We start from the raw sequence: 24,182 nt of genomic DNA on the forward strand, positions 1-24,182 counted from the left end.
CCCCTTGAAAATGTGCATTTGGATTCACGGGCTGCAGTCAGAGTAGCCTATACATCTGAAATAATAAACAGAAAAAAGAGCTCAATTTGCACTTATACAGTGGGAAAAAATGACCCTGTGGAATGTAGAGTGGTCTGCTGTTTGTATGTGATTATGGCCCCCCGCGGTGTTTGAGATGCCAGCTGACAACACAATGTGGTTTCCCTCTCTGTTTAATGTTTCTGTAAATTATATTTTGTTGAAGAGTTGTGTTTTCTATTTTTCAAGGATTTCAGATGTTTACACAGTGGGGTTTTTTTTTCAGTGAAAGCCAGAGGCATGAGAAGCTGTGGACACCTGTCTGGCTTACCTGGCTTTGAGTCCCAAACTATTAATGTCCCCCAAAATTCACAGCTTTATAATACAATATTTTATTCATACATATATATATAATTAATGCAATATTTTATATATATATATATATATATATATATATATATATATATTTATATTGCATTCATTGCAGCATTCTATCTGTCATCAGGCTCAAATGTCATGTAATTTAGTTATTAAAAGCACTTTATGCTGCAAATACTATTGTTTTTATTATTATATATGTACATATATGCATGAATATTTCCTTTTTTTCTCATTTAAATGTAAATATGTCCCAATATTTCTAAATAGCAACCCGAGGCTAAGATGTAAACAGTCGTCTGTCATTCCAGCAACATTGAGCCCCTGCCCAGCCTCATATTGATGGGGGATGCCCTATGAACCCACCCACCCATTGGTGATGGCCGGGAGGTGGAGATAGAGGGTACAAGGACCTCTGGGTTCTCCGGCCCTGCTTCAGGAGCCCCTGGACCTCAAGGCGCTTATTAATCATTGACGATTTACCGTGAACTTCATTACTTGTTGTTCCATTAAATATTTATCAAATAAAAATTCAAATATGTATTCTGTGCAATTCATCAACCGGCCGGAGCGATGAAGGGGCGGATGGGGGCGCAGTCGCTCAGAAACCCCTCGTAGAGCGCATGCGCGTGGATTTGAAGAGATAGAATACGCCATATTGAATTCCCGTAGGAAACGGCTAACAATTTTTTTTCCAGCTAGCGGTGTAAAGGGGCCACTTTATCAATGGTCTCTAATGCGATTTAATGTTTAAATACTCCTCTTTTCTAAACCCCGGACAGAGCGGCGACCTTTGAAGGGTCAAGGGAGTGGCGCAGATTCACAACGGGCTCGCTAGTGAGTTAGATACTTGTCGGGGGGGGGTTGACCAGAGACAGAAGTTGAATGGATCCGAGGGTAGCTTGGATTCAGCCCGAACAGAAAGGACCTGCGAACGCCTTATGGATGCACGTCTGGGAGACCTCTCAGGGAGCACGGACACTCTCCGCTCAGCACCAGCTCCACAATCAAAACCACAACCAGTTTGTGAATTACGCCGCGTTGGATGTTTTAAAAAATGTGGCGACCGCGGTGGCATCGAGCAAGAGCATCTGCAGCAGCAACGGGAACGTTAATGCCAGTGCGAGCAACGGCAGCAGCCATCACGGCGTCATGAACGGCACTACCGCGATGTCCTCGCTCGGGATAGCGCTGTCCAACGGGAACGCACATCGGTCCTTTATTACAGTAAACGGCTCTGAACCAGGTGAGGGTAAAACCTTGCCCCAGAAGACGGGATCTGTCTCCTCGCCCTCCTCACAGGAGTCCAGCCCCCCTTCCCGCTGCTCACTTGAGCGGACTATGGGTGGAAATGTACCGGGCAACATTAATAAAAACGTCGGGGGTGCCAATCTGATCTTCAACGTGAGCGACAGCATGGAAAATAATGTCAACCTTTACCATCATCACCACCACCACCACCGTCACCTACACGAGCACCCGGCGTTCAACTCACAGCAGCTCTGCGTGAAACGCCACCAGGTTCAGCCGTCTGTACCTGCGAACCACACACACAACCACCACCCGGGCCGGAGGAAAAGTGACAACAAAGCGAGCACTTATGGGATGAATTACTTGCTTTCGAACTGCACTAATGGCAATTATGCGAGCACTTGGACGCCCTGGAAGACGAGGAAGTACAACCCCGGGGTCCTCGGGTGAGTGTCTGCACACCACCACTGTGTTGGTTCTTAACGTTAGCGTGCTTGTTTTAATGGTTAAAAACGCTGTTAACGCTTTTATAATGACGTGTGTCGAGTATTATGGTACACGTAACGTGATGTAGTTCTTCGTTAACGTTACACACGACCGTATTTAACGTTATGGAGGATCGCAGTGTTACAGTGTAAAAAGCTGCCGTTATATAGTTGCGTAGAAACGCCGACAGAATCAAACAAGACCGGAAGTGCTCCGATTGTGTCGGCTGAAGTTTGAACTGGGCCGTTAAAAAAAATACACATTTAACATACAACAATCTGTTGAAGTGCGATTAAATAGACGCACTTTGTGAGGAGGCGTATAATGATATTAGATAATAACATCGTGATATTTTATTTATGTGTTTTTTCTCATGTGTGATTTATTTAGAAAGGTTTTAACCGGATGTGTTGATCTTCACTGTTTGTACGCTAGCTAACTGTGCTAGCTAACGGTCTTCCCTTTTGTCTCCACGTTAGAGTTGGGGAAATTAGCCATTTCAAAACAAAATGATTAAACTTTACTCGTCAACTTAATAAAACTTACCCGAATAAGAAAGCAGACTTGAAAAACTCTAAATAGTAAACTTAAATAATCATGAAATACTACACCCTCGCCAGGTGTTAGCTAACGGTGTTGGATAACATCTAAGATTTTTACACCTTGGGGGAATTTAACTGAGCCGTTCATTCATCTCCAGACAATCTCCAATATGCCCTAACTATTTTTTATTGTTTTAACCATTGCTTGGTCGTACGTTAATCAGTCACTGAATTTAATTATTTCAAATTTAAGTAAACCTGTTTATCAGTAGGACTATCATGGAGTTATCATGGAGCTCCCTCTCAGGGTGTGAACTTGATGTACACATGTACTATTGCTAAAAGTGACCAAAGTAATTATTACAATTAAACACAATTTGAGTACATCTTGACTGAAGTATATATTTTTAGTTGAACTTAGGTTTCTGTTTAGTCTTATGAATGATTAGTATGTGTCGTGTGAATGCATGACACCTACATAGATGTGGTTAGAGCTGTGTAACTGAATACATTATGATTGTTGTATATCAGTAGTTATTTTGCATGACCAAGGAACTTCCAGATGTGTTACAGGACCTTGTGATGTTTGTAATGGCTGGTTGCACCCATCTGGGAATTTTCTGTACAAGGAATCAGTGTTTGTCATCAAAGCACTTCCACATGTTCGATGCTTAGTTTCCTAATAACCCAAATGCTAAGCTAACCAAATATCTAAGTTATTAGTTGGTATGTGAATGAATAACGTGTAATTTTTGCTAGGTATTTGTGTTTGCACAAGTTTTCTGATGCATGTTTTGACTCGTGGACTTCCAATCCTTGCAGTAGTTTGCCTTCAGGGGTAATTAGTCACACACAGAGGGACTTGCGCTTCAAATTGAAAAGGCAAATGAATATGTTGTTATGCTGCATTGATAGTTTGATGATCAGAGATTAGGTCTGGGTTAATAGATCGCTGTGGTAGTGTGGTCATAGACTGCACCCTGGGCCCTAAAGTTGTTAAAGAGGTTTGACTCAAACAGTTTGTCAGGGATGGCATTAGTAGCAGTTCTTATATTTTAACTGTGAGGGTCCCAACAATAAGCATGTCCTCGGTCAGTGGTGGACTATTGGCATGGATACGCCCTAGCCTGACTGGCTTGCTGGCAGAGAGTTTTCACCAAAGAGTGGGCACATGGGCGGACTGCATATCCTCCAGCGCTCTGGTAATTGATTGTGACAGTTTCCCTGTTCTGTATTTCACACTGACATCATTGCATGCATTCCTAGAAAAATGAATGGCCGCAGGGTTGAACAGAGTTCCACTGTTCGGAGGCATTTGACTGGTCAGAAATCTTTACATTATATGCTGTTGCGAAACACGCACCCATATCAGCAATAACCATAAAGCTCAAGACTTTAGACATACTGACATGGCCCTCTTTGTTTTACTTAACCCTCTTTACATTCTTCTCAAAAACTCAAAGGTGCGTGTGTTCTTGTATGTGTTTCATAATGAACAAATGTCCTCACTGATAGTAAGATAAGAGGACTTCTAAAAAAAATGTCACTCCCTCTATTACCATGACCACTTTTGTTCTGACTTATTTCTGGGCTAGTGGTTATGCTAAGGCTATAGTTACAGTTTCTGTTATGAATAGGGCTAAGTCTAGTAATATAAGGTTAGGTTAGAGAAATAAGCTTTGACTCAAATGAGACGTGATCCTAAAAAATAGAACTTCTCTGTGTGTGTGTGTGTGTGTGTGTGTGTGTGTGTGTGTGTGTGTGTGTGTGTGTGTGTGTGTGTGTGTGTGTGTGTGTGTGTGTGTGTGTGTGTGTGTGTGTGTGTGTGTGTGTGTGTGTGTGTGTGTGTGTGTGTGTGTGTGTGTGTGTGTGTGTGTGTGTGTGTGTGTGTGTGTGTGTGTGTGTGTGTGTGTGTGTGTGTGTGTGTGTGTGTGTGTGTGTGTGTGTGTGTGTGTGTGTGTGTGTGTGTGTGTGTGTGTGTGTGTGTGTGTGTGTTTTGCCACACTCCAATTTTGACTCTTAGATGTAGTTTGGGGCTATTTAAAATGTAGCCATTATATTCAAAGAGTACTTTTGTTTTTATGGATTCCCTATTTTCACTCTACAGTTCCTAAGATACAGTATTTATTTGTGGATTGGTTGTGGCTGGTTGTTACTCAATCCATATAACAGTTACAGCAGCAGTAACACACAGCGCATTATTGTTATGCACCCTGTGTTTTTGGTAATCACGTCTCAACTAAATTAGAAGCTAACAAAACAGAAACTACACGATACATTCACTAGAACATACGATGCTGTTGCTTTGCTTCCTCTGCCCTGGCATGATGGGGGTTAACCAACACAGCGATAAGACGGAAGCATATCTTGGGCGATCTGGACAATTTTTTTCCCCAAAATGTAAGCCAAGATATGTGTACGTGTAAGTCAGTTTTTTGTTAGTTGTATATATGTTTTGAATATGAAATATAAAATACTATAAAGCAAAAACGTTTAGTTACACTAGTACATTTCCTTCTCTTAATCCAGGTTTCATAGTGGTCTATATGTAGACTAATTGTTACTGTGGTGAGAATAACCGATATCTGTCTTTCTGTCCAGACTCCACGAGGAGGTGATGGACTTCTACAACTTCATGTCTCCTCGGCCAGAGGAAGCCGCTATGAGGAAGGAGGTGGTGAATCGGATAGAGATGATCATCAAGGAGCTGTGGCCCACTGCAGATGTAAGATACGCACACATGCCTCTGTTTATTTGGATTAATCCCCCCCTTCAGATTCTTAATATCTCGGAGAGCACAGAGCAGTCTCTTAAATCATACGGTCCACGCTTAGAGGAGGAATTATTGGCACACCGATGAACTGTGATCTCAGACTGCTCATAAATCTTTGTTGAGAATCTGTGTTTTAACACTTATAACGGTGAGGCAGTTTTTGTACAAGATAGCACCAAATTATTCTATATTTATATCATTCATTCATCATTCATTCATCTTCAACCGCTTATCCCGGGGTCGGGATATATATTATATATATATTTATATATTGTTTTCAATTCTCAAACAACTTCATATAAGTTGAGAGCTTGTAAAAGAATATCAATTTTGTTTTAGTTATCTTAATTGTGGTTAGAATTTAGGTTAGTCTGTCTGGAGTGAGACACTAAACGCCTTTTTAAAGCTGCTTGGGATTCTGTCAAACGTAAAGGAAAAGTGTGACATGTTGATAAGAGATTGATACCAATCACACATCTGAATGCAAAGTTTGAAGCTACGGCCAGTAGCCGGCTAGCTTAACTAAGCACAAAGACAGGGAAATAGGGAAAGCGGCTAGCCTGGCTTTGTCCAACAAAGAAAATCCACCTACTTGTGCATCTAAAGCTCATTAATGAACACGCAGTCACAGTGTGTAGTTTGTCAATCTGTACAAAAATCATTGTTAAGATGCAAATTTGTGATTGTATGAGGGGTTATGTGTCAGGACCAATAACTTTCTAGAGTCTCTACTTGTTGTCTGGTAGCTGGTTCTGGTAAAGAAATGGTTTGGAACACAATGTCATCCATAGGAATATTTCTTAAAGGGAGGTTATACCCATTTTCATTCAGGTCTGTGCCATGGCAATGTGGGCATTGTGTTCAGATGAACCGATGAGGCAAAGCCGGATGGCACAGAACAATGCGTTTCGGCTCATTTTGCAGATTTCGGCACATATCCAATGCTTTGTACCTCAGGGACTTCCGCTAAAGACACAGGCTAAACACTGTTAATCTGAACACAATGTCCACATTGCCATGAACCAAACCTGGATTATAATGTGTAAAATATACCTTTTAAAATTGTCTGTTCGTGGCAGTGGCTCAGTTGTAGAGCAAGTGCCCCATATACGGAGGCTAAAAGTCCTCACCGCAGAGGCCTCAGTTCGACTCCAACCTGTGGCCCTTTGCTTCATGCTCGCTCTCTGTCTCTGTCTCTCTCTCGTGTTGGATCGTTCTTTCTTTTTCTAATGAAGTAATGCCACATTTTTTTATTTTTCTCTATTTGTTTTTAACTAACCAGCAAGTGCATTATCCTGACGCTATAGTTTCAGTAGAGGAAATGGGACCGGTCACACAGCTAAAGTTACAAAAAGTAATTTTGTCAAAAAGATGATGTCAGTGTGCTTAAAATAGGCTCATTCATATCTTGATGTTCACTCACTTATTATGTGCAGAAATAGTGATGGAGGTTCCTGCAGCTGGTTGAGTCCAGAGTTTAATGTAATGTCCCTCTTGTTCCTTAATCATGTAAAACACGCACAGTGGTGATTTGTTTTCTGCCAGTCTTCCTCTCTTCAACTGTGAGGCGGATTGTCAGGTAAATGGATCAAGCCCCTGATTTGTACCAGCCTCCCTTTTCATTTCAACCTATTAATCCTGGCCTGTCTTTGTGCTGTTGCCTTGTCGTATTTACCCGACCATAAAGGGAAAGAACTCCACTCTGTTGGCTTTGGAGAGCTTTCGCTTGCGACCCCGAAACACTCCATTTTTTAAAAAAAAACTATTGTGTACTTAATCTGGCAGCTTACTCAACATGTCAGTGTTTACTGTCTCTGAAAGGGAATCCGAAAATACTTAGTTCCTGATAGTTTGCAAACGTTTGAGTTGGATGTATAAACCACCATAACAAATGAGCTGTTGTACGATACAGGATCTGTATCGTCAAAAGCAATTCTAGTTCAAACGTCTGAGGAGAGGCTATGATTTCATTGATGTCATTTTCATATTTCTTCAACAATATTTTTTTCAGGTCCAAATATTTGGCAGCTTCAGCACAGGGCTGTACCTTCCAACAAGGTAAGACCCTAGTATTCAAGATTTTTTTTTAAAAAACACACAAACTATGTTGTGTTTTGCTGGCCAGTATTTTAATGTTCTGACTATTTCTGCCCTCAGTGACATTGACCTGGTGGTGTTTGGGAAGTGGGAGCGCCCTCCACTGCAAGAGCTGGAACAAGCTCTTCGCAAGCATAATGTGGCTGAACCTTTCTCCATTAAAGTGCTGGACAAGGCTACAGTGAGTAACCAGGGCACGCCTGTGTTCATAAATAAAGCCACACTGATGGTGGACATCATCACATGTCAACACACTGCCGAATTTAATGAAATGACGACTTAATATCAGTACAGTGATACAATGATACACGATCTGGCACGACAGAAGAGTTTGACTGCTAATTTCAGTCCCCCTAAAGGGTTTAATACTTCACAGTAAGTAGTAGAATATTACAGCCCCAGTAAATGGGGAACCAATTGTAACAAACTCAGCCAAATGAAAATTTGGCAGCACTTATTACTTCCCTAGAAAAGTTCCTCTGGACTTCAAATGGTTAGTTAGCTGTATGAAGCTTTGGCTCATTCACTTTTTAATCTCCATGGAAATATGAGGGGAAGAGAAGACATTCAATTAGCATCTTCCATCTGTTTACATGATAAGTGGCCTACTCTGCCAGTTGTGTGATCATTTTTCATGTTTAACTGTTAATATACAGTTTACAGTTCATGTTCACTATAACATTACAATAGCAGTGGCTCACCTGAAATTCAAACTGGTTGTTAACTACACACCCTCAGGTCAGTTATACTCCTCAATTTACTTCTGTCCATTCTTTTGTAGTTTTTCGCTATGACTTTGAAGTGTTTTGTAAAAAGTGAGATTTCCATTTATTTGTTTTTTATTATAAAGCAGTTTGAGGTGTAAATACTGTGAAAGTAAAGTACTGTGTACCCAGAAACTGATTTTCAACAGGCTGTCAGGACTTCTGTACAGTTGTGATGTCACAACTGTGATATATAAAGGTAGAAAGTGCAGTTACAGTCATTCCCTGGCTGCAATGATTTTACAGACACCGCTAGAGCACAGACCAACCAGAGCAGACTGGGTATTCAGGAGGAGGTCTTAAAGAGACTGTCTGAAACACCGTTTAAGTGTCTGAGGGTGAAAACAAGTATCATGGTTCTTAAGGGTGCTGGAAATGCATGATAACCTGTTTTCAGGGATTTTGAATAAACTGCTTAAAATTAAGGTTATATAGGATGCCAAATCTAACTACAAACACATTTTGGAACATAAAACATGAGTTTACAATCCTACTGTGGCATGGTAGCTCTGTAGCATGCATTATCAGCCTGTAGGGTTTGCAAACGACCACGCTAACCACTGCAAGCTTCAATGCCGTCTTGACTGACATTATAATAAGTAGTTACCGGCTGAAATTTCATTTTTGGATTAGCTGTTCTGTCTAAAAGGCTGTCAGTTGAGACAGGTGGCTTTTTCCCCCTAACACAGTGAGCGTGTCCTTACCCGATGACTTAACTGTAATGTGTGCTAATACACATCACCTTTTCTCCCTTCAGGTGCCAATCATCAAGCTGACAGACCAGGAGACTGAAGTGAAGGTGGACATCAGTTTCAACGTGGAGACTGGAGTGAAGGCGGCAAGCTTCATTAAAGATTATGTTACGGTGAGACTTGGTGATATGATATTGCTGTCAGGATGTACAGTCTCACAGGTACAGGTGTTATTTTTATTTAATCATTAAATTGAATGCCATCAAACGACAAACACAAATCCGTTTGCACCGTTGCTACGGCATTTTAAGACCAGATAGGGATTGTGAATTTGGAAGTTTCAATGGACTGAAGGAAATCCGGCCACAACGCACATTACAAGCAATACATAGATATGGAGAAAGAGAGCCGAAAAAAATTCATGTAGACATATTTAAATAAAAACCACCAGAGGAGTCACATAATTACCATTTTGCAGTGGGGTCTAAATACAGAAGTTTGGAAATTCCCTCTGTGAATCAGGCAAGCCAGCAGTTTAGAGCATGACACTTTACTTCACTCCAATCTTGTATTGGCACATCTCATTTCCAAAGTGATGCTGGAACGGACCCCAGCAGCCGTGCTCAGAATAATCTCCACTTAACTCAAACTGAGACTGTTTGTTGCTGAAAACCTTGTTGCCAAATCTACGCAGCGGAGGTGAAATCCACCCCGTGGCTCTGATAAAATTCCTGCTGAAGATGGATCTCTGCCTGCTTCAGTCACGGTTGTAATAGCAAAGGCGAGGACTTCCAGGTGCTGTTGTTTCAGCGGCCTGTCAGGTTTTGGCTTTTACCCCTTTGTTTGCTTTGTGTTCTGATTCTCTGGAAAATACACGCCAGAGCTTGAAACCTGCTGTTGATACAGCATCAATCCGGTGATAGTTGTCGTTAGTACACTGGCATGGATACACACACACGCACGCACACACACACACACACACACACACACACACACACACACACACTGCCAGAAGGTTATGCCTCCGTTTCAATTGGAAAATTAACATATTTGTAATTCTCATTTCCAGGCCCTATGGGGTTTCAGCACATTACTAAGTCACAGGCTCTAGGAAGCCCTAGAATCCCTGTGGTTTCAGTAATAATCATGACCTATAGCAGGGTTTAACCTCACTTGTTTAGGAGTATTGTAGCTTACTAAAACAAAATCAGACAGGCTGATCAAATAGTATTGAAAACAGTATGCATTAGTCACAGTTACTGCGGAAAGGTGAAAAATGTATAAAATAACCTCAGGTGACACAGCATTTACACTCTGAGGCTGCAGGCAGTGCTGGTAATCTTCTGGTAGTTTGTTTGACCAGAAACTGTCACAAAATCTACTGTACTATTGAATTGGCATGGATATACTGTATGTGTATTTAATGATTGCCTTATAATTGCTCAATCAAGACAGGATTCACATAATTAAACTGAGTCAAACTCAAAAGGAAACTGTAATTTAATCACAAATCAAGCTTATCAAATTGGTATTTATAATCCAACCCCCTAGTGATGTATTATAATTATTTGCAGTCATTTGAGTAATTTGTTCTCTTCCATTTGAATGTAGTCTAGTCCCATCTCCAGCTCAGTGAATTCTATATAACTCACCCGAAACCCCCACTTCTCTTCAGTAAGTCGTACAAACAGAGTCACGTGTAAATCTGCTTTTTTCTTTGTAGGATTCTCGCCTCCACCCTCTTCCCGTTACCTAATCCAGTCTGACTTACTCAACCATTCTTCTCACATCCGTCTCCTCTGACACTTTCAGATGTATCCAGTGCTGCCTTACCTGATCTTTGTACTGAAGCAGTTTCTGCTGCAGAGAGATCTAAACGAAGTCTTCACTGGGGGAATCAGCTCTTACAGCCTCATCCTCATGGTCATCAGCTTCCTACAGGTACAGTAAGATGCGGACACACACCCCTAAAGAAAACTATGTTATAATATGAACATCAACAGTAATGTTTACTCATGCATAATAAATACATACTGATCCAGTCTTCTCACGCTTGTTCTTCAGCTCCATCCTCGTATCGATGCAAGAAACCCCAATGAGAATTTGGGCGTGTTGCTGATCGAGTTCTTTGAGTTATACGGCCGCCATTTCAACTACTTGAAAACAGGGATTCGAATCAAAAATGGAGGCGCATACATAGCCAAAGAGGAGATCATGAAGGCCATGATAAACGGATACAGACCATCAATGCTCTGCATAGAGGATCCACTGCTCCCAGGTGTGTGTGTCACAGCTTTACACTGTGGTAACTGATTGCAGAATTGGCGCTTCGATCTCAGTGATGTGTGTGTGTGTGAATGGGTGTAAAGCGCTTTGGATAGAAGCGCTATATAAATGCAGGCCATTTACCAAACTGCACATTTCAAGCACAAATGCATGCATCGTAGTCAGGATGAGGTTGTTAGTGAACTAGTTAACTTGTTAAATTAGGCTTGAAATGGTGATTTTAGGAGCTGCAGTGTAACAAACTAATTAAAATCATCTTTTGCAGGACAATTTTAAGTATTTCTGGGACAGAACGTTCCTGAGTGGGGAAACGTATCACGGTTTTTCAAAACATATTGAAAAGTCATGATCAAAAAGTGGGAACTTTACACAGATGTAAAGATTCTGTTAATTTGTACATGTTTGCTTTGACTTTAAAGCAGTCGCCGCTAAATGTATTTTATATTTATTGACCCATATGTGCACCAGTGGTCATGTCATTTGATACAGTAGATCATGGCAACTGTCATTATGTGTACAATTTGAAAATGTCATCATTTTGGTGACATCTGGTGGTAGTTTCAGAGTGTCACTGTGGCAAACCATGGCAAACCATGGGACACAGTAATTGGGCTAACACATAGACTGCAACTTTCATCCAGAATGTTTTATTACAAACACAAACCTACGGCATCAAAGTAATTGGAAAGATGCTGTAATTTTTGACTTGGTGCCAACAGAATTATCACTTTCGTTTAGAAAAAGTCAAAAGAATGCAATACAAATTAATGAGGCTGAATATTATCATATTGTCGTCTTTTAATATTCACCAGTGTGTTGTTTGTCTTTATTCCATGTAGGTAATGATGTGGGGAGAGGTTCATATGGTGCCATGCATGTCAAGCAGGTGTTTGACTATGCCTACACAGTCCTGAGTCATGCCGTGTCCCCGCTTGCACGTTCATATCCCAACAAAGACTCTGAAAGGTTAGTGCTCAATCCATTCAAAAGTATTATTGACATCCCCGGATGGAAGTGGTGCTCTTTAAAACCTTTTCTCTGTCTTCCCTGCAGCACCTTGGGCAGGATAATTCGGTTGACCCAGGAGGTGATCGACTACAGGGAGTGGATCATTAAGAAGTGGGGGGGCAGGGATCTGGGGCGAACGGACAACAGAGGTGCGATTCATCAGACTTAAATGTGCAATTGGAAAGGAATGAACTAAATACGTGTTTGTGCTTTGTGTAATAATCTAGAAATCAGAGTCAATATGTTTTATTTTAAGAAGAAATGTAAGAGTCAGATAGAAAAAAAACGTACGTATGAATAATAAAATCCACTTAGCAAAGCCTGTAGAGAACCTTTCTCTCTTTCTTTCTGTGTAGTTTCACCTCCCAAGGGGCCGGGGTCGGAGCAGGAGCCCTGTGTGCTCGGTGGTGGTGTCGGGTCGGAGGAGCAGCAAAGGGACTCGGTGTCGCCCCACAGCGCAGACTCCCCCATGTCCATATCCAGCCCTCAGCAGCACTCTTCAGCCTCCTCTGTCTCCTCACTTTCTGGATCAGACAACGTAAGAAAACGCATACACACATGCAGGTTAAGTAGACAGGCACTCAGTGTGATTTTTGCCTTTGTAGGTAAGGGCTTATACTCAACGGTTAGATTGCGAAGCAGTGAACTCTGACATAGTGAAGAGTCAATTAACAGCTTATATGAAACACCCATGACAAATGGGTAAATCTCCCCAGACAGCTATCCATTTTTACCTCTGTGAATTATAAATTGCATCGATGTTTTGATTACTTTCACGTCTATCCTTAATCCTAACCTCCCCCCGTTGCGTCTCTCCCTCCATTTATTCAAGCTAGCTACAATTATGTTTGAATAATGTCGTGCAAGTGTACATTTTATTTTTTGTGGCTCTTGGTGTGTACTACAGTTCTGTTTGTGTTGTAAGTTTTGACTGATCATGGACATTTAATTATGGGTACTTGGGTATTATGGGTAATACTGCCACCCACTTGGTTTAACTACATGCAGTGTTTTATTCTCTCCAGCCCTTCTGATGGAAGCACATCCCATTTGCATCTCATTTTATTGTAGTATTTAAATGGAAACATACAGTAGCTACAAGTGATGTACTTGACCTTGCTCATTATCTCATCCTTTTTGTGTCATTTGGCAGGACTCTGATTCAGCGTTGCCGTGTCCCGTCCCTCCGCCAGCCCTGCCGCCATACCCGTCTTTCCCGCCTCTGGGTCTAGCTTTGCCGGCAGGCCTCAACATGGGCACTGGCAAGCCCGGCATGGGAGGACACCATCTCCTCTTGCCTCCAGGCTCACAGGTAGGCTCAAAGCCATGGCTACAGGGACTAAGGATTACACTATGCTTAGATCATGTACGGAAATGTTTTGTTACCCAACATTTACAGCATTTGATAAAATCCTGCACAACTACATGTTGTTGCTGTCTCCTGTAATGAATTATTTTCCCTTTCGTCCCCCAGGCTCGCGTCTCACTGCCCGGTGGTCTAGCAATGCACTCCATACCTGGCAGACAGGTGTGTATAGACACCGGGCTCCCCCCCTTCTTCCACATGCCCCCCCCAGCCCATGCTCATGCCCCTGCCCCCTCCAGCCCCCAGCCTCTGCCCAGCCCCCACTCCAGCCACACACACAAGGTAGGCGCCGGATGCCACAAACACACTCAAATGCACTGTCAAGGGAAGCTTGTCTCACACACACACACACAAGGTCACACACTCCATCTCATGTCCTCATTCTGCTTCTCTTCTAGTCTCCATTCTCTGTCGAGTGTGCAACTTCTCTCTCTCTCTCGCTCTCTCTCTCTCACTCACTCTCTCTCTCTGACTCTCTCTCTGACTCTCTCTCTGACTCTCTCTCTGGCTCTCTCTGACTCTCTCTCTGACTCTCTCTGACTCTCTCTGACTCTCTCTCTGGCTCTCTCTGACTCTCGCTCTGGCTCTCTCTGACTCTCTCTCTGACTCTCTCTCTGACTCTCTCTGGCTCTCTCTGACTCTCTTTCTGGCTCTCTCTGACTCTCTCTCTGGCTCTCTCTGACTCTCTCTCTGGCTCTCTCTGGCTCTCTCTGACTCTCTCTCTGACTCTCTCTCTGACTCTCTCTCTGACTCTCTCTGGCTCTCTCTGGCTCTCTCTGACTCTCTCTCTGACTCTCTCTCTGACTCTCTCTCTGACTCTCTCTCTGACTCTCTCTCTGACTCTCTCTGACTCTCTCTCTGACTCTCTCTCTGACTCTCTCTGACTCTCTCTCTGACTCTCTCTCTGACTCTCTCTCTGACTCTCTCTCTGGCTCTCTCTGACTCTCTCTCTGGCTCTCTCTGACTCTCTCTCTGACTCTCTCTCTGGCTCTCTCTGACTCTCTCTCTGACTCTCTCTCTGACTCTCTCTCTGACTCTCTCTCTGGCTCTCTCTGACTCTCTCTCTGGCTCTCTCTGACTCTCTCTCTGACTCTCTCTCTGACTCTCTCTCTGACTCTCTCTCTGACTCTCTCTCTGACTCTCTCTCTGACTCTCTCTCTGACTCTCTCTCTGGCTCTCTCTGACTCTCTCTCTGGCTCTCTCTCTGACTCTCTCTCTGACTCTCTCTCTGGCTCTCTCTCTGGCTCTCTCTCTGACTCTCTCTCTCTCTCTCTCTCTCTCTCTCTCTCTCTCTCTCTCTCTCTCTCTCTCTCTCCCCTTGTCTCTGGCATTCTCAAAAATGAAATTGCCATCTGTAGTCCATAACTACCACTGCTGCTCTGTGGCCTGATGTGCACATGTTACTATGGAAAATGACAGGGATATGATCCATAACAGTTTCATTCAGTTTATAGTCTGTTTTTTACAGCCTACTGGCTTATTAAAGGAATAGTTTGACTTTTAGGGAAATACCCTTGTTTACTTTCTTGCCAAGAGTTGTATGAGGAGATTGATGCACATATGATTTGCACGTTCATTATGAAGCCACAGCCACCAGGAAATGAGCTTAGCATACACACTAAAAGCAAGGGGAAATATCTAAGGGTTGTTAACTGTTTACCAGTTAAAACTCATATAACCAAAAACCCTCTTTAAAACAAAACCTCTTTGTTTTTACATATTTTGTACAGATTAAACAAATTAAACAATATTTGATATTTTATATTAGTGATATTTTGAGGTGTTGGTATAGAGATTGGTTGAGTGGGCATGGCTAGTTGTTTCCAGCATTCACACTAGGATAAGTGCATGATGGCTGTAGCTTCATATTTAACAGCTTGAGCTGCGCATTGGCGTTCTGTCATTCAAGCCTCAGCGTCTCTGCCCATCAGTCAGCAGCAGGTCCTGGGGAGCAAAGTGACAGTAGCTGGCTCGAACTTGCCTTTTACCGGGCTGACTGACAGCACAGATGTACTGAACCTAAATAGTTTTCTTGTGGGCTCCATGGGAAGTAAATCAACAGCGTTTATGTATTGACGTTGGTTTTATATCCCCGCACACAGTAACAATTAGAGCGAGTCTGGGAATCAATAAGTGTAGATATGGTAAGTTCAAAACACATATGCAGCTGGATATTCTCTGATTTAAACAGCTATCTATGTAGATTACCTTTCACTAAACAGACTCTGACAATGTGGACTGATACATCTAATCAAATTAAATCTGTTCTGTAAGATGAGCATCAAAAGCCCTTCTAAAAACACTCAATGTGTTGTTTGTTGTTGCATGCGTGTTACGGTTAATAAACAGTTAACCTTTATAATAAAATAATTCCTGCTGCAAAGCCATCCTCTTAACATAGCAATGGAATACAGAAAGACATTTAGACTATATATGCTTTGAAGTAGTAAAAAAGGTTATCCTGGTTTGATGATTATTGTTTCACTAATCTTCCATGGATAACCTTCCAGGTAGTATAACAGGACGATGCTGAATTCATTTTCTGTAACTGCTGACATAACTTGGCTCTATATTGTGTCTGTGTTTGACGTTTTGTTTACCCTCAGATGCGTTTGTTCATTTTCTCTCCATGTTCCATCTCTCCCTCTATGTAAGCCACTTAGCTGAAACTGTTTAAATAATGTGTATATCTAATATGTCTGAATAATGCCAGGCAAATGTACATTGAATATTTCACGCAGATTCTATCTGTCATGGTTTATTATGTAGTATGTAGGCTATATACTACATAAAGAAATGAGATGTTAATGATTCTATTTTCTCTCTTTCTCTCTGTTCTCTCCAACCCTCTTCAGAACGGAGTCAAGTTCAACGTGAAGGGCTTCCACAACCCGCCGCTGGTCAACAACCCCGTTCTGGCTAACCGCGGACACACGCACACTCACAGTCACACACAGTATCACCGCAACACTTGGCGACGCAGAAAGAGGGACAGCCTACCTGTAAGCCTCAGCAGATAGAAACCACTGTTCTCCCCCACTTTTGCTCCCTCTCCCCTCTGGCTGCAAAAACCCGGCTCTTCGTTCGTCTCCAAGGAGGACGGACAGACAGAGGACCAGAGACCAGCAGTTTTCAGTCTGGGGCTGCCGGAACAACAGCCCTCAGCTCTGCATCTTCCTACTATCTCTACCTTTCCATTTCTGCATGACTTTTGTTCACCGTGCTGTAGTTTCAGTATTATGTTACTTTCAGTATTTTGTTTCCCTCTTCTTTATTTCAGGTCTTTTTTCTTCTTCTTTTTTGGAGTTGGTGGTGATGCCATTACCATATCCACTTGACCTCATCTTGACCCTCGCAGCCAAGCTGCCTGTGGTTCAGTGTTACCTTTTTTTTTCCCAGTTTATACACTTAAGAACAAACGGTTTCATTTTGTGCAATAATGTTATTTTTCTTTTTGGAACTAAAGTAAAAGCTTATTTAATTTTGTGTGTATATGTAAAGGCATTTTTATACAGTTGTTTTATTTTTGTAGAGTTTTAAATTTTGTTTACGAAACCCTTCCCCAGGCAGCATCTCTGGAATGTGTGTGTGTTCCTCAGTTGTTTCTGTGCGTGCAGGAGTGTGTGCGCCTGTCTATCATCAGGTTTAGATGGACCCCAGTTGGAAGGCCCCCCTCTCCTTCTCTCCCCTCCTGACTTGTGTTGCTCTGTTTGATAAAGAGGAACCGAAAAGGGATACGGAGCACTTATCTTGTTATTCCTTCCATTTTCCCTTCATCTGTCTTGTGAAAATGGGCAAGGTTAACATGAAATTCCTCCTGGAAGTTTTGTTCCTCAGTCCAATTAGTCCAAGGCATCCTGGAGGGAAGTGTAGGGATGGAAATTGCACCCTGGGATATCTTGAGAAAATGAAAGGAGAGGACGTAATTCGTTTTGGGCCTAGTAGAGTTAGCTCCTAAGCAGATAGAGCTTTAGCAGTGCCACCTCGGAATTGTGTGTGTAATTGTATATCTCCGTATGTGTGTGTCCCTTATGGGACTGTGCTGTTGCCATATTCCGTCAGTCAGGGGAAGGCTGGCAGTGGTCTGCTTGGCCATCTTTCTCTGGAAAGAGATTTTAAAAGAAAAAGCTTCCAGACAGTGCAGAATTTTGGCCTGAAAGAGCCTGTTCTGTTGAACATATATGCTAGTGTGTTTTCATTTTTGTGCTTGTCTCTTTTTATTACATGCTGTAGGGGGGTTGGGACCAAGAAGGCAACAGCTTATCTGACTTGAATTTGAAGATCAAGATTAGGGTAAGAGGGCAGAAAGCCACTGATTCCAGGTTAAAAGAAATCCTTGTAGTCTCTCCAGCCGAGGGACGCGGTTGAGGAAATCTGATCCCAGTTCAACTCTTGCCCGCAGCTGTAAATCAGTGCAGACCAACACTATAAGACGCTCAGCGATAAGGTTTTTTTTCTCCTCTATGGTCCTTGGCAAAGGAGGAGGACGGAGGGAGGGAGAGCAGGGGTGGGGTCTTCCTGAACCAAGGACCCTAGTGAAAGGGAATTATATTTTGATTCCATTCAGGAATCTTGTGTATATTTGATTGCCAGGTACTTCCGCTAATTGTTTGCAATGCCTTTCTTTGTGTTTACTTGGAGTGTGTGTATGTCGTTTTCTGCGAGCGCACCCGTGTCACACAAATGCGCACACACTCACAGAAAGGACTGTCGAAGGCTGCGACTCGCCCAGAACACTACACACGCTGGTGTTATTACTATGCAAGTGGATTATTCTAATTATTGTGTCAACTATTTGTCTTTCTGGGGGGGGTTGTGTTTTTTTCCCAAATGCCAAACACTACTTTTCGGATTGGAGTAATGTTACTGATTGTCAAGACCTGCAATTCATGTGAACTACAAGCCCATCATCCCGTGACCCCCCCTTGTATTTGTATGAAGGTCCTGATATGTTTTAAAGTCTAGTTTTCTACATCTACCAGTCAAATTGTAAGGAATGGGGGGATATTAATGTCAATGGTTGGCTCTGTGTAGTGTGTGACATAGTGAAACGTGTGTGAGAAAGTATTGAGACCCGTGACCTGCCACCCAAAGGTTTTTAAATCAGACGCCCGACGGTTCATGAGCAAGTGCACCCAGAGAGCGACTTGCACTCTGCAGGTGCATTTCAGAAGCGGCCCAAGTGTCCACCGACAATTCTTTACCTTTTGCTGGGACTCTGTTCAGAACCGTTACTATTTATGTTTCTCTTTTCTGTTTTCTTTCAAACCATGGTAACTCTGATCCCTCAGTCAAAATCGCACCTGGCATTAATTCAGTCTCAGTTTTCTGTTTTGACCGATGGCTCACAGACAAAGCAGATTATGAGCTAATCATCACCTCCAGCTAGAGGAATCCCTTTCCTGTTTAATGATTTGACAAAAAAAAAAAAGATCATTATGGACAGTCTTTTCCGAGATGTGCCCAACCACGCCATCGTACCCTTTCAGCCTGTTTCTGATCACATTGACGCATGAAATGCTGAGTTCCATGCAGTCCTAGCCCAATATAAATATAAATTGGATATCACTGTCGGCCACGTCTGCTTTGAGAGATTAGAACCAGCATTGACGACAGGCTGAACATTAAATTAGTAATGGAAGGTTGTTGACTGGGTTAGAGTTACCTGCATCTCCACAGCAAAGACTTGACATGCAGTATTTTAGGAAGTCTGTATGGATTCAAAATCAATGTGCATCTCAGCGGTTCAGTGCAGCTCACTCTCCGTGTTCACTTTCCGGTTGTGCTTCTCCAGATCGGTGTAAATGCCGGGAAAAGTGAAGCAAAGGCGAGTGGCCGTGGCCGCTGAGATTTCGGCGTACACATGTACTACATGTAAATGCAATGTAATATTACCCCCCGATTGCAATACAATGAGGGATTTTAAACTGGCGGCTCCTGTTTAGAGAAAAGTGGCAGCCCCTCTTTGTCCCGGCTGATTCATGTGAGCAGTGGCCCTCAAAATGGACACTGAGTGCAGGTGGACAGAGGGAACCACTGCCCAGCCTTCGGACGTTGGTTATTTTCTGCTTTTTTTTTTTTTTTTTTTTGACATTTTTATGTAAATATATTTTTTTCTATTTTATTTTTTAATAAACATTTTAAAACTGCCAGTCACTGTGTTTTTTGTTGTTGTTGTGACATATGTCAAGTATTTATCACAGCTTAAATGATAGATTTTGGTCTTTATTGCATAAACAGGGAATAATGTTGCATTCTTTTCAACTTCTCTGGGCTTTTTTGTGCTTTTGCTAAATGTTCTGGATTATCATCACCTAGTTCAATGTATTTAACTTCTACAGGAGTTATAAATATGAAACTAGAACAGTGACAGTCAACTATCATCTATCATCCTCAACCACCAAGTGACAGTTAACTGAGGTATTGAAAATAAAATATGGCATTGAAAAAACAAGACAAAGACAATCGAGACAAAATGTAAAGATTAAAGTTGAAAACCCCGTCATTATGCATAAAACTATCATGAGGATTGTGAGGTCCTCATTTTTTTACGTAAGTGTTTTGTCTTTCAGATGAACATTTTTGCAGTGCCAATTTTTTTTTGCAAAATGTCAAAAATACTCAAAATATTCTTTGATTATTTTACAGGACAAGTTAAGCTCTCACTCTCAATTCCATTTTTATCAATTCAATACAGCTTTATTGGCATGAATGTCACAAAGACTGTTGCCAAAGCATAACATTTCAATAAAAAATACATTTCATAGGTATAATAAATATCGAAAACAAAATAATGAAATAAAAATAATAAAAAAAGGGCGTGTGTGCGCGTGGTTATGTGCATAATCACTCGTGTGTGTGTGTGTGTGTGTGTGTGTGTGTGTGTGTGTGTGTGTGTGTGTGTGTGTGTGTGTGTGTGTGTGTGTGTGTGTGTGTGTGTGTGTGTGTGTGTGTGTGTGTGTGTGTGTGTGTGTGTGTGTGTGTGTGTGTGTGTGTGTGTGTGTGTGTGTGTGTGTGTGTGTGTGTGTGTGTGTGTGTGTGTGTGTGTGTGTGTGTGTGTGTGTGTGTGTGTCGATCACTCAATGTCTCTCTCTCTCTCTCTCCATTTTCCACCCTGTTAGTAGTCACCTTCCAAAAACCCCCAAAATACTACAATTCCTTCAATTCCACTGAGACTATTTTCAGGAAGTGACATTTATAAGTTGAGTATAAACTTTGCCTCATGTCTTTTTTTCCATGTTTCATAATGTTCTGTCTGTTAACCAAACACCCTTTTAGGCTTAGTTCTGAACAAAGTAGGTCCAATAAAAAAAACACATTTGACATAATTGTTAAAGTTTTATTCATGTGAAGAAGGTTAGCTAGTTAAACCTGGCTGTCTCACAGAGCAATAGCTTAATTTACCACCTTGGTACATCTATAGACCCATAAGGATTATATTTGGGTGCCTGGGATTGGCAAATATGTTTTCCTGACAGTTAAACATGTCATTATTTTTCTTTTTTTTTTCATTCCCCTTTATTTAACCAGGAATATTCCCGTTGAGATTGAAAATCTCTTTTCCAAGGGAGTCTTGGCCAAGACTGCAGCATAAACATACAAGTTTCCCCTTTAAAACCAAAACAACACACAACTTAACATGACACACAACTTAACATGATAAATCAACAAAATAAAACAGCATTTAAAATAAAAAAGCAGAGACAGTACATGTGCAAATTGTATTTAAAAAGTCCTTAATCCTGCTTTTGAAATGGTCCATGCTGATGAGGGATTCCAGTTTGAAATGATCCTGTAGTTTATTCCAAGTTAGGGGCGCTAAATATCTAAAAGCACTTTCACCAAACACAGTGTTGGTTCGAGGAACATTGAACATAATCAGGCTGCTGGAGCGGGTGGTGCACGTTCTGGTGTTTCTAGGAGCTAGTAGAGAACACAATAAGTATAATTAGTCAGAACTCTTGTTTATTTCCCACTGTCTGTGTCTGAGGCTCTGATATCCTCTTCAGTCAACATGTGGTTCTTGTCATCAACACTGGGTGGTGCACGTGCACTGCTGTGTGTGCAGAATCAGGGGTCCTCTGAAACACAAGGTTGCTGAGCTCTCCACTGTCTTCAGTCTCTTAAACCTCTAAACCAAATATAGAGGCGTTAACCCCACGTGGACAGACTTTGTCCACAAGCTTCACATTCAGTCCCAGCGGGCCTTGAGTGGATGTCAGATGATTGTATGTGTTTTGTTCAGGATTAGGTGTACTGTCTGTGCTCACAGCAGTTTCTCGGTAAGAGTGCAGCCAACTTTGAAGCACCAGGCCAGGCATATTGAGGATGATCCCCAGCCACTTGTCTGAACCTCCCTGATATGACCTCTGGGCAGTAATAGAGCTGAACTGCAGAGGTAGCTTTAAAAGATTAGACCTGAAGGTGAAAAGGCCCAAATAACTGAGTGCATTTGAATTGTAAAGCAGCTACCTGTTCAAAGGTGTGAGGCACATGGATTTGTTGGCGAGCGAGCGAGGGATGACAGGGAAAAGATGAGAATCAACAAGGGCTTCTTGCTCTTAAGGGGCCAAACTCCAATAAGAAAGAAAAAAAAATGCTGTCAACGTATTGAACCTCTTTAAGTTAGAAAAGTGCTGTATTTTCACAGCAATTCAACCAAAAGAAAAGAATGATAAATAAAAAATAGAAATATCTTCTATTGAAATGAAAAGCACAGCAGTGTTAATAACTATGAGGATGGAATGGGCTAAATATCGACTAAAGAATGTCGTTCACACAACGAAGAATATGTGCAAAAATAATAACCCGAGAATCTGTCCAATAAACAGATTGCCTGCTTCAGTACGTTAGAGAGCAGTGCCAGCCGTAGAACCTGATGACCCAGGCCCGCAGTCTGTCCGCAGAGTTAAATAACTTGGAGTGGAAAGGCTTTGATGCACAGCTGAATGAACAAGTCTCTCACAAGGCACTGATTAGCTGCATCTACATCTGGTCCGATTCTTGCACAGAAAAAGCAGAGCAGGGAGAGTTCATGCAGATGGGACTTCTCCTATCCCACCTTAATGCATATTGTACAATATCAAAATAAAAAAAGAAATGTTTTGTTTCCGTAATGATCTTTCCTAGTTACAATCTTGAAGATCTCCCTTTTTGTTCTCTTTGGCCATGGCAATGGCGATTTTAGGAGGTGGCCTGAGGCCTGGGTGGCCATGGCCTCCCCTGAAATCTCATTGGCCACCCCAGATCTGATGGTGAAGTTCATCAACAAATCAACCAATCACTGATGCCAGCTAATCTGCTGATACAGGACCAGTTTGCTATTTCCAACTACTACAGTAATGGTAGGACTGTGGCCGTAGGAACTCATCTCTGGTCAGCGAATGTCTCGAAAACGCCACCGCGGGCGCTGGGGTCCTCGAACCTGTCGCCGACATCCCCAGGACTCCGGTCACAAAAGCAATGGAAAGATAGCATGTATCCTTTGAGAGTTATGGTCATTAATTGTTTAAGTCACGTCGACTTCTCCTCTGAGTGTGTGGAAGCTTAATTTAGCACTTAGAAGCAGTACAAAGTTGAGGAACTACACATTACTAACGTTAGCTTGTTATCCCGAACAGAAGCCAACCAGCAGTTAGCATTAGCTTAGCTGTCAGCCAACTACAGTTATCCTCCATGGACATAGAGAAAAGAACGGACAGAGGAACAAAAATGGCGCCCTATTCATTCCTATGGAAAGCTGCTCAGCTCAACCGGCGCAGGCCTCGGTTGTCCTCCCGCGGCTCACTCTCATAGGAAGCTGACACGCGGACAGGCTTCACAGCATCTTAAACACAAAATGATCACTTCGCTGACCTGTAGGACATCTCAATGTTTCACTCTGAACAGTGACTCTAAGCATTTAAACATAAACATGAACAGTTACCACAGTCCGTTACAGTATCTTTAAGAGACACCTGTAACAACAAAGACACACCTTAGCTATTACCATGGATATAAAGTTATTATTTGCACATTATGACTGTTTGACTAGATCAAATCAGCTGTAGACGTATATAAAGTGAGTGATGCAGCTTTAACGGACTGTGAACGCTCCTGCAGATGATGTATCAAAGCTAAATGATAAGTGATCAGGGCTTTACTCAGCTGGAAACGGATCAAATGTATAACCTATCCTGAATATAATTACTGATTAAAAATATTGATAAAGTAATCAAGGATTCACGATGACAGTGTTAGGTTAAAGTGGAATAGAACATATTGAGTAGTTTGGTAACTGCCTGTTAGTGCTCTTCTGGGTTATATCAACCAGGTCTACAAACATTACAATGGATGCTAACAGGATTTTATTTTCAATTTTCAATTCAATTTTATTTATAGTGCCAAATCATAACAAAAGTTCGCTCAGGACACTTTACAGAGTAGGTAAAGACCACACTCTATGACTTATTTAGGATTTACATTGACCCAACAATTCCCCCGTAGAGTACGGTGGCAACGAAAACCTTCCCTATAACAGAC

At 42.0% G+C, this 24,182-nt stretch overlaps 1 protein-coding gene across 1 annotated transcript; it reads left to right on the top strand.

The window, feature by feature from the left end:
- Positions 1–1,281: 1,281 nt before the first annotated feature.
- On the top strand, positions 1,282–18,099 carry tent4a (terminal nucleotidyltransferase 4A; the record flags this gene model as incomplete). The annotated part of the gene is made up of 12 exons (XM_083926003.1): positions 1,282–2,093; positions 5,277–5,400; positions 7,460–7,506; positions 7,606–7,726; positions 9,067–9,174; positions 10,814–10,942; positions 11,066–11,279; positions 12,127–12,444; positions 12,652–12,833; positions 13,449–13,607; positions 13,770–13,943; positions 16,517–18,099. 12 exons carry the CDS (start codon positions 1,282–1,284, stop codon positions 16,679–16,681), a joined length of 2,553 nt encoding a protein of 850 aa, XP_083782129.1. The 3' UTR covers positions 16,682–18,099.
- Positions 18,100–24,182: the final 6,083 nt, after the last annotated feature.

Source organism: Echiichthys vipera (genome assembly GCF_963691815.1).
Source record: "Echiichthys vipera genome assembly, chromosome: 13".
In the NCBI taxonomy this organism is placed as follows: Eukaryota; Metazoa; Chordata; class Actinopteri; order Perciformes; family Trachinidae; genus Echiichthys; species Echiichthys vipera.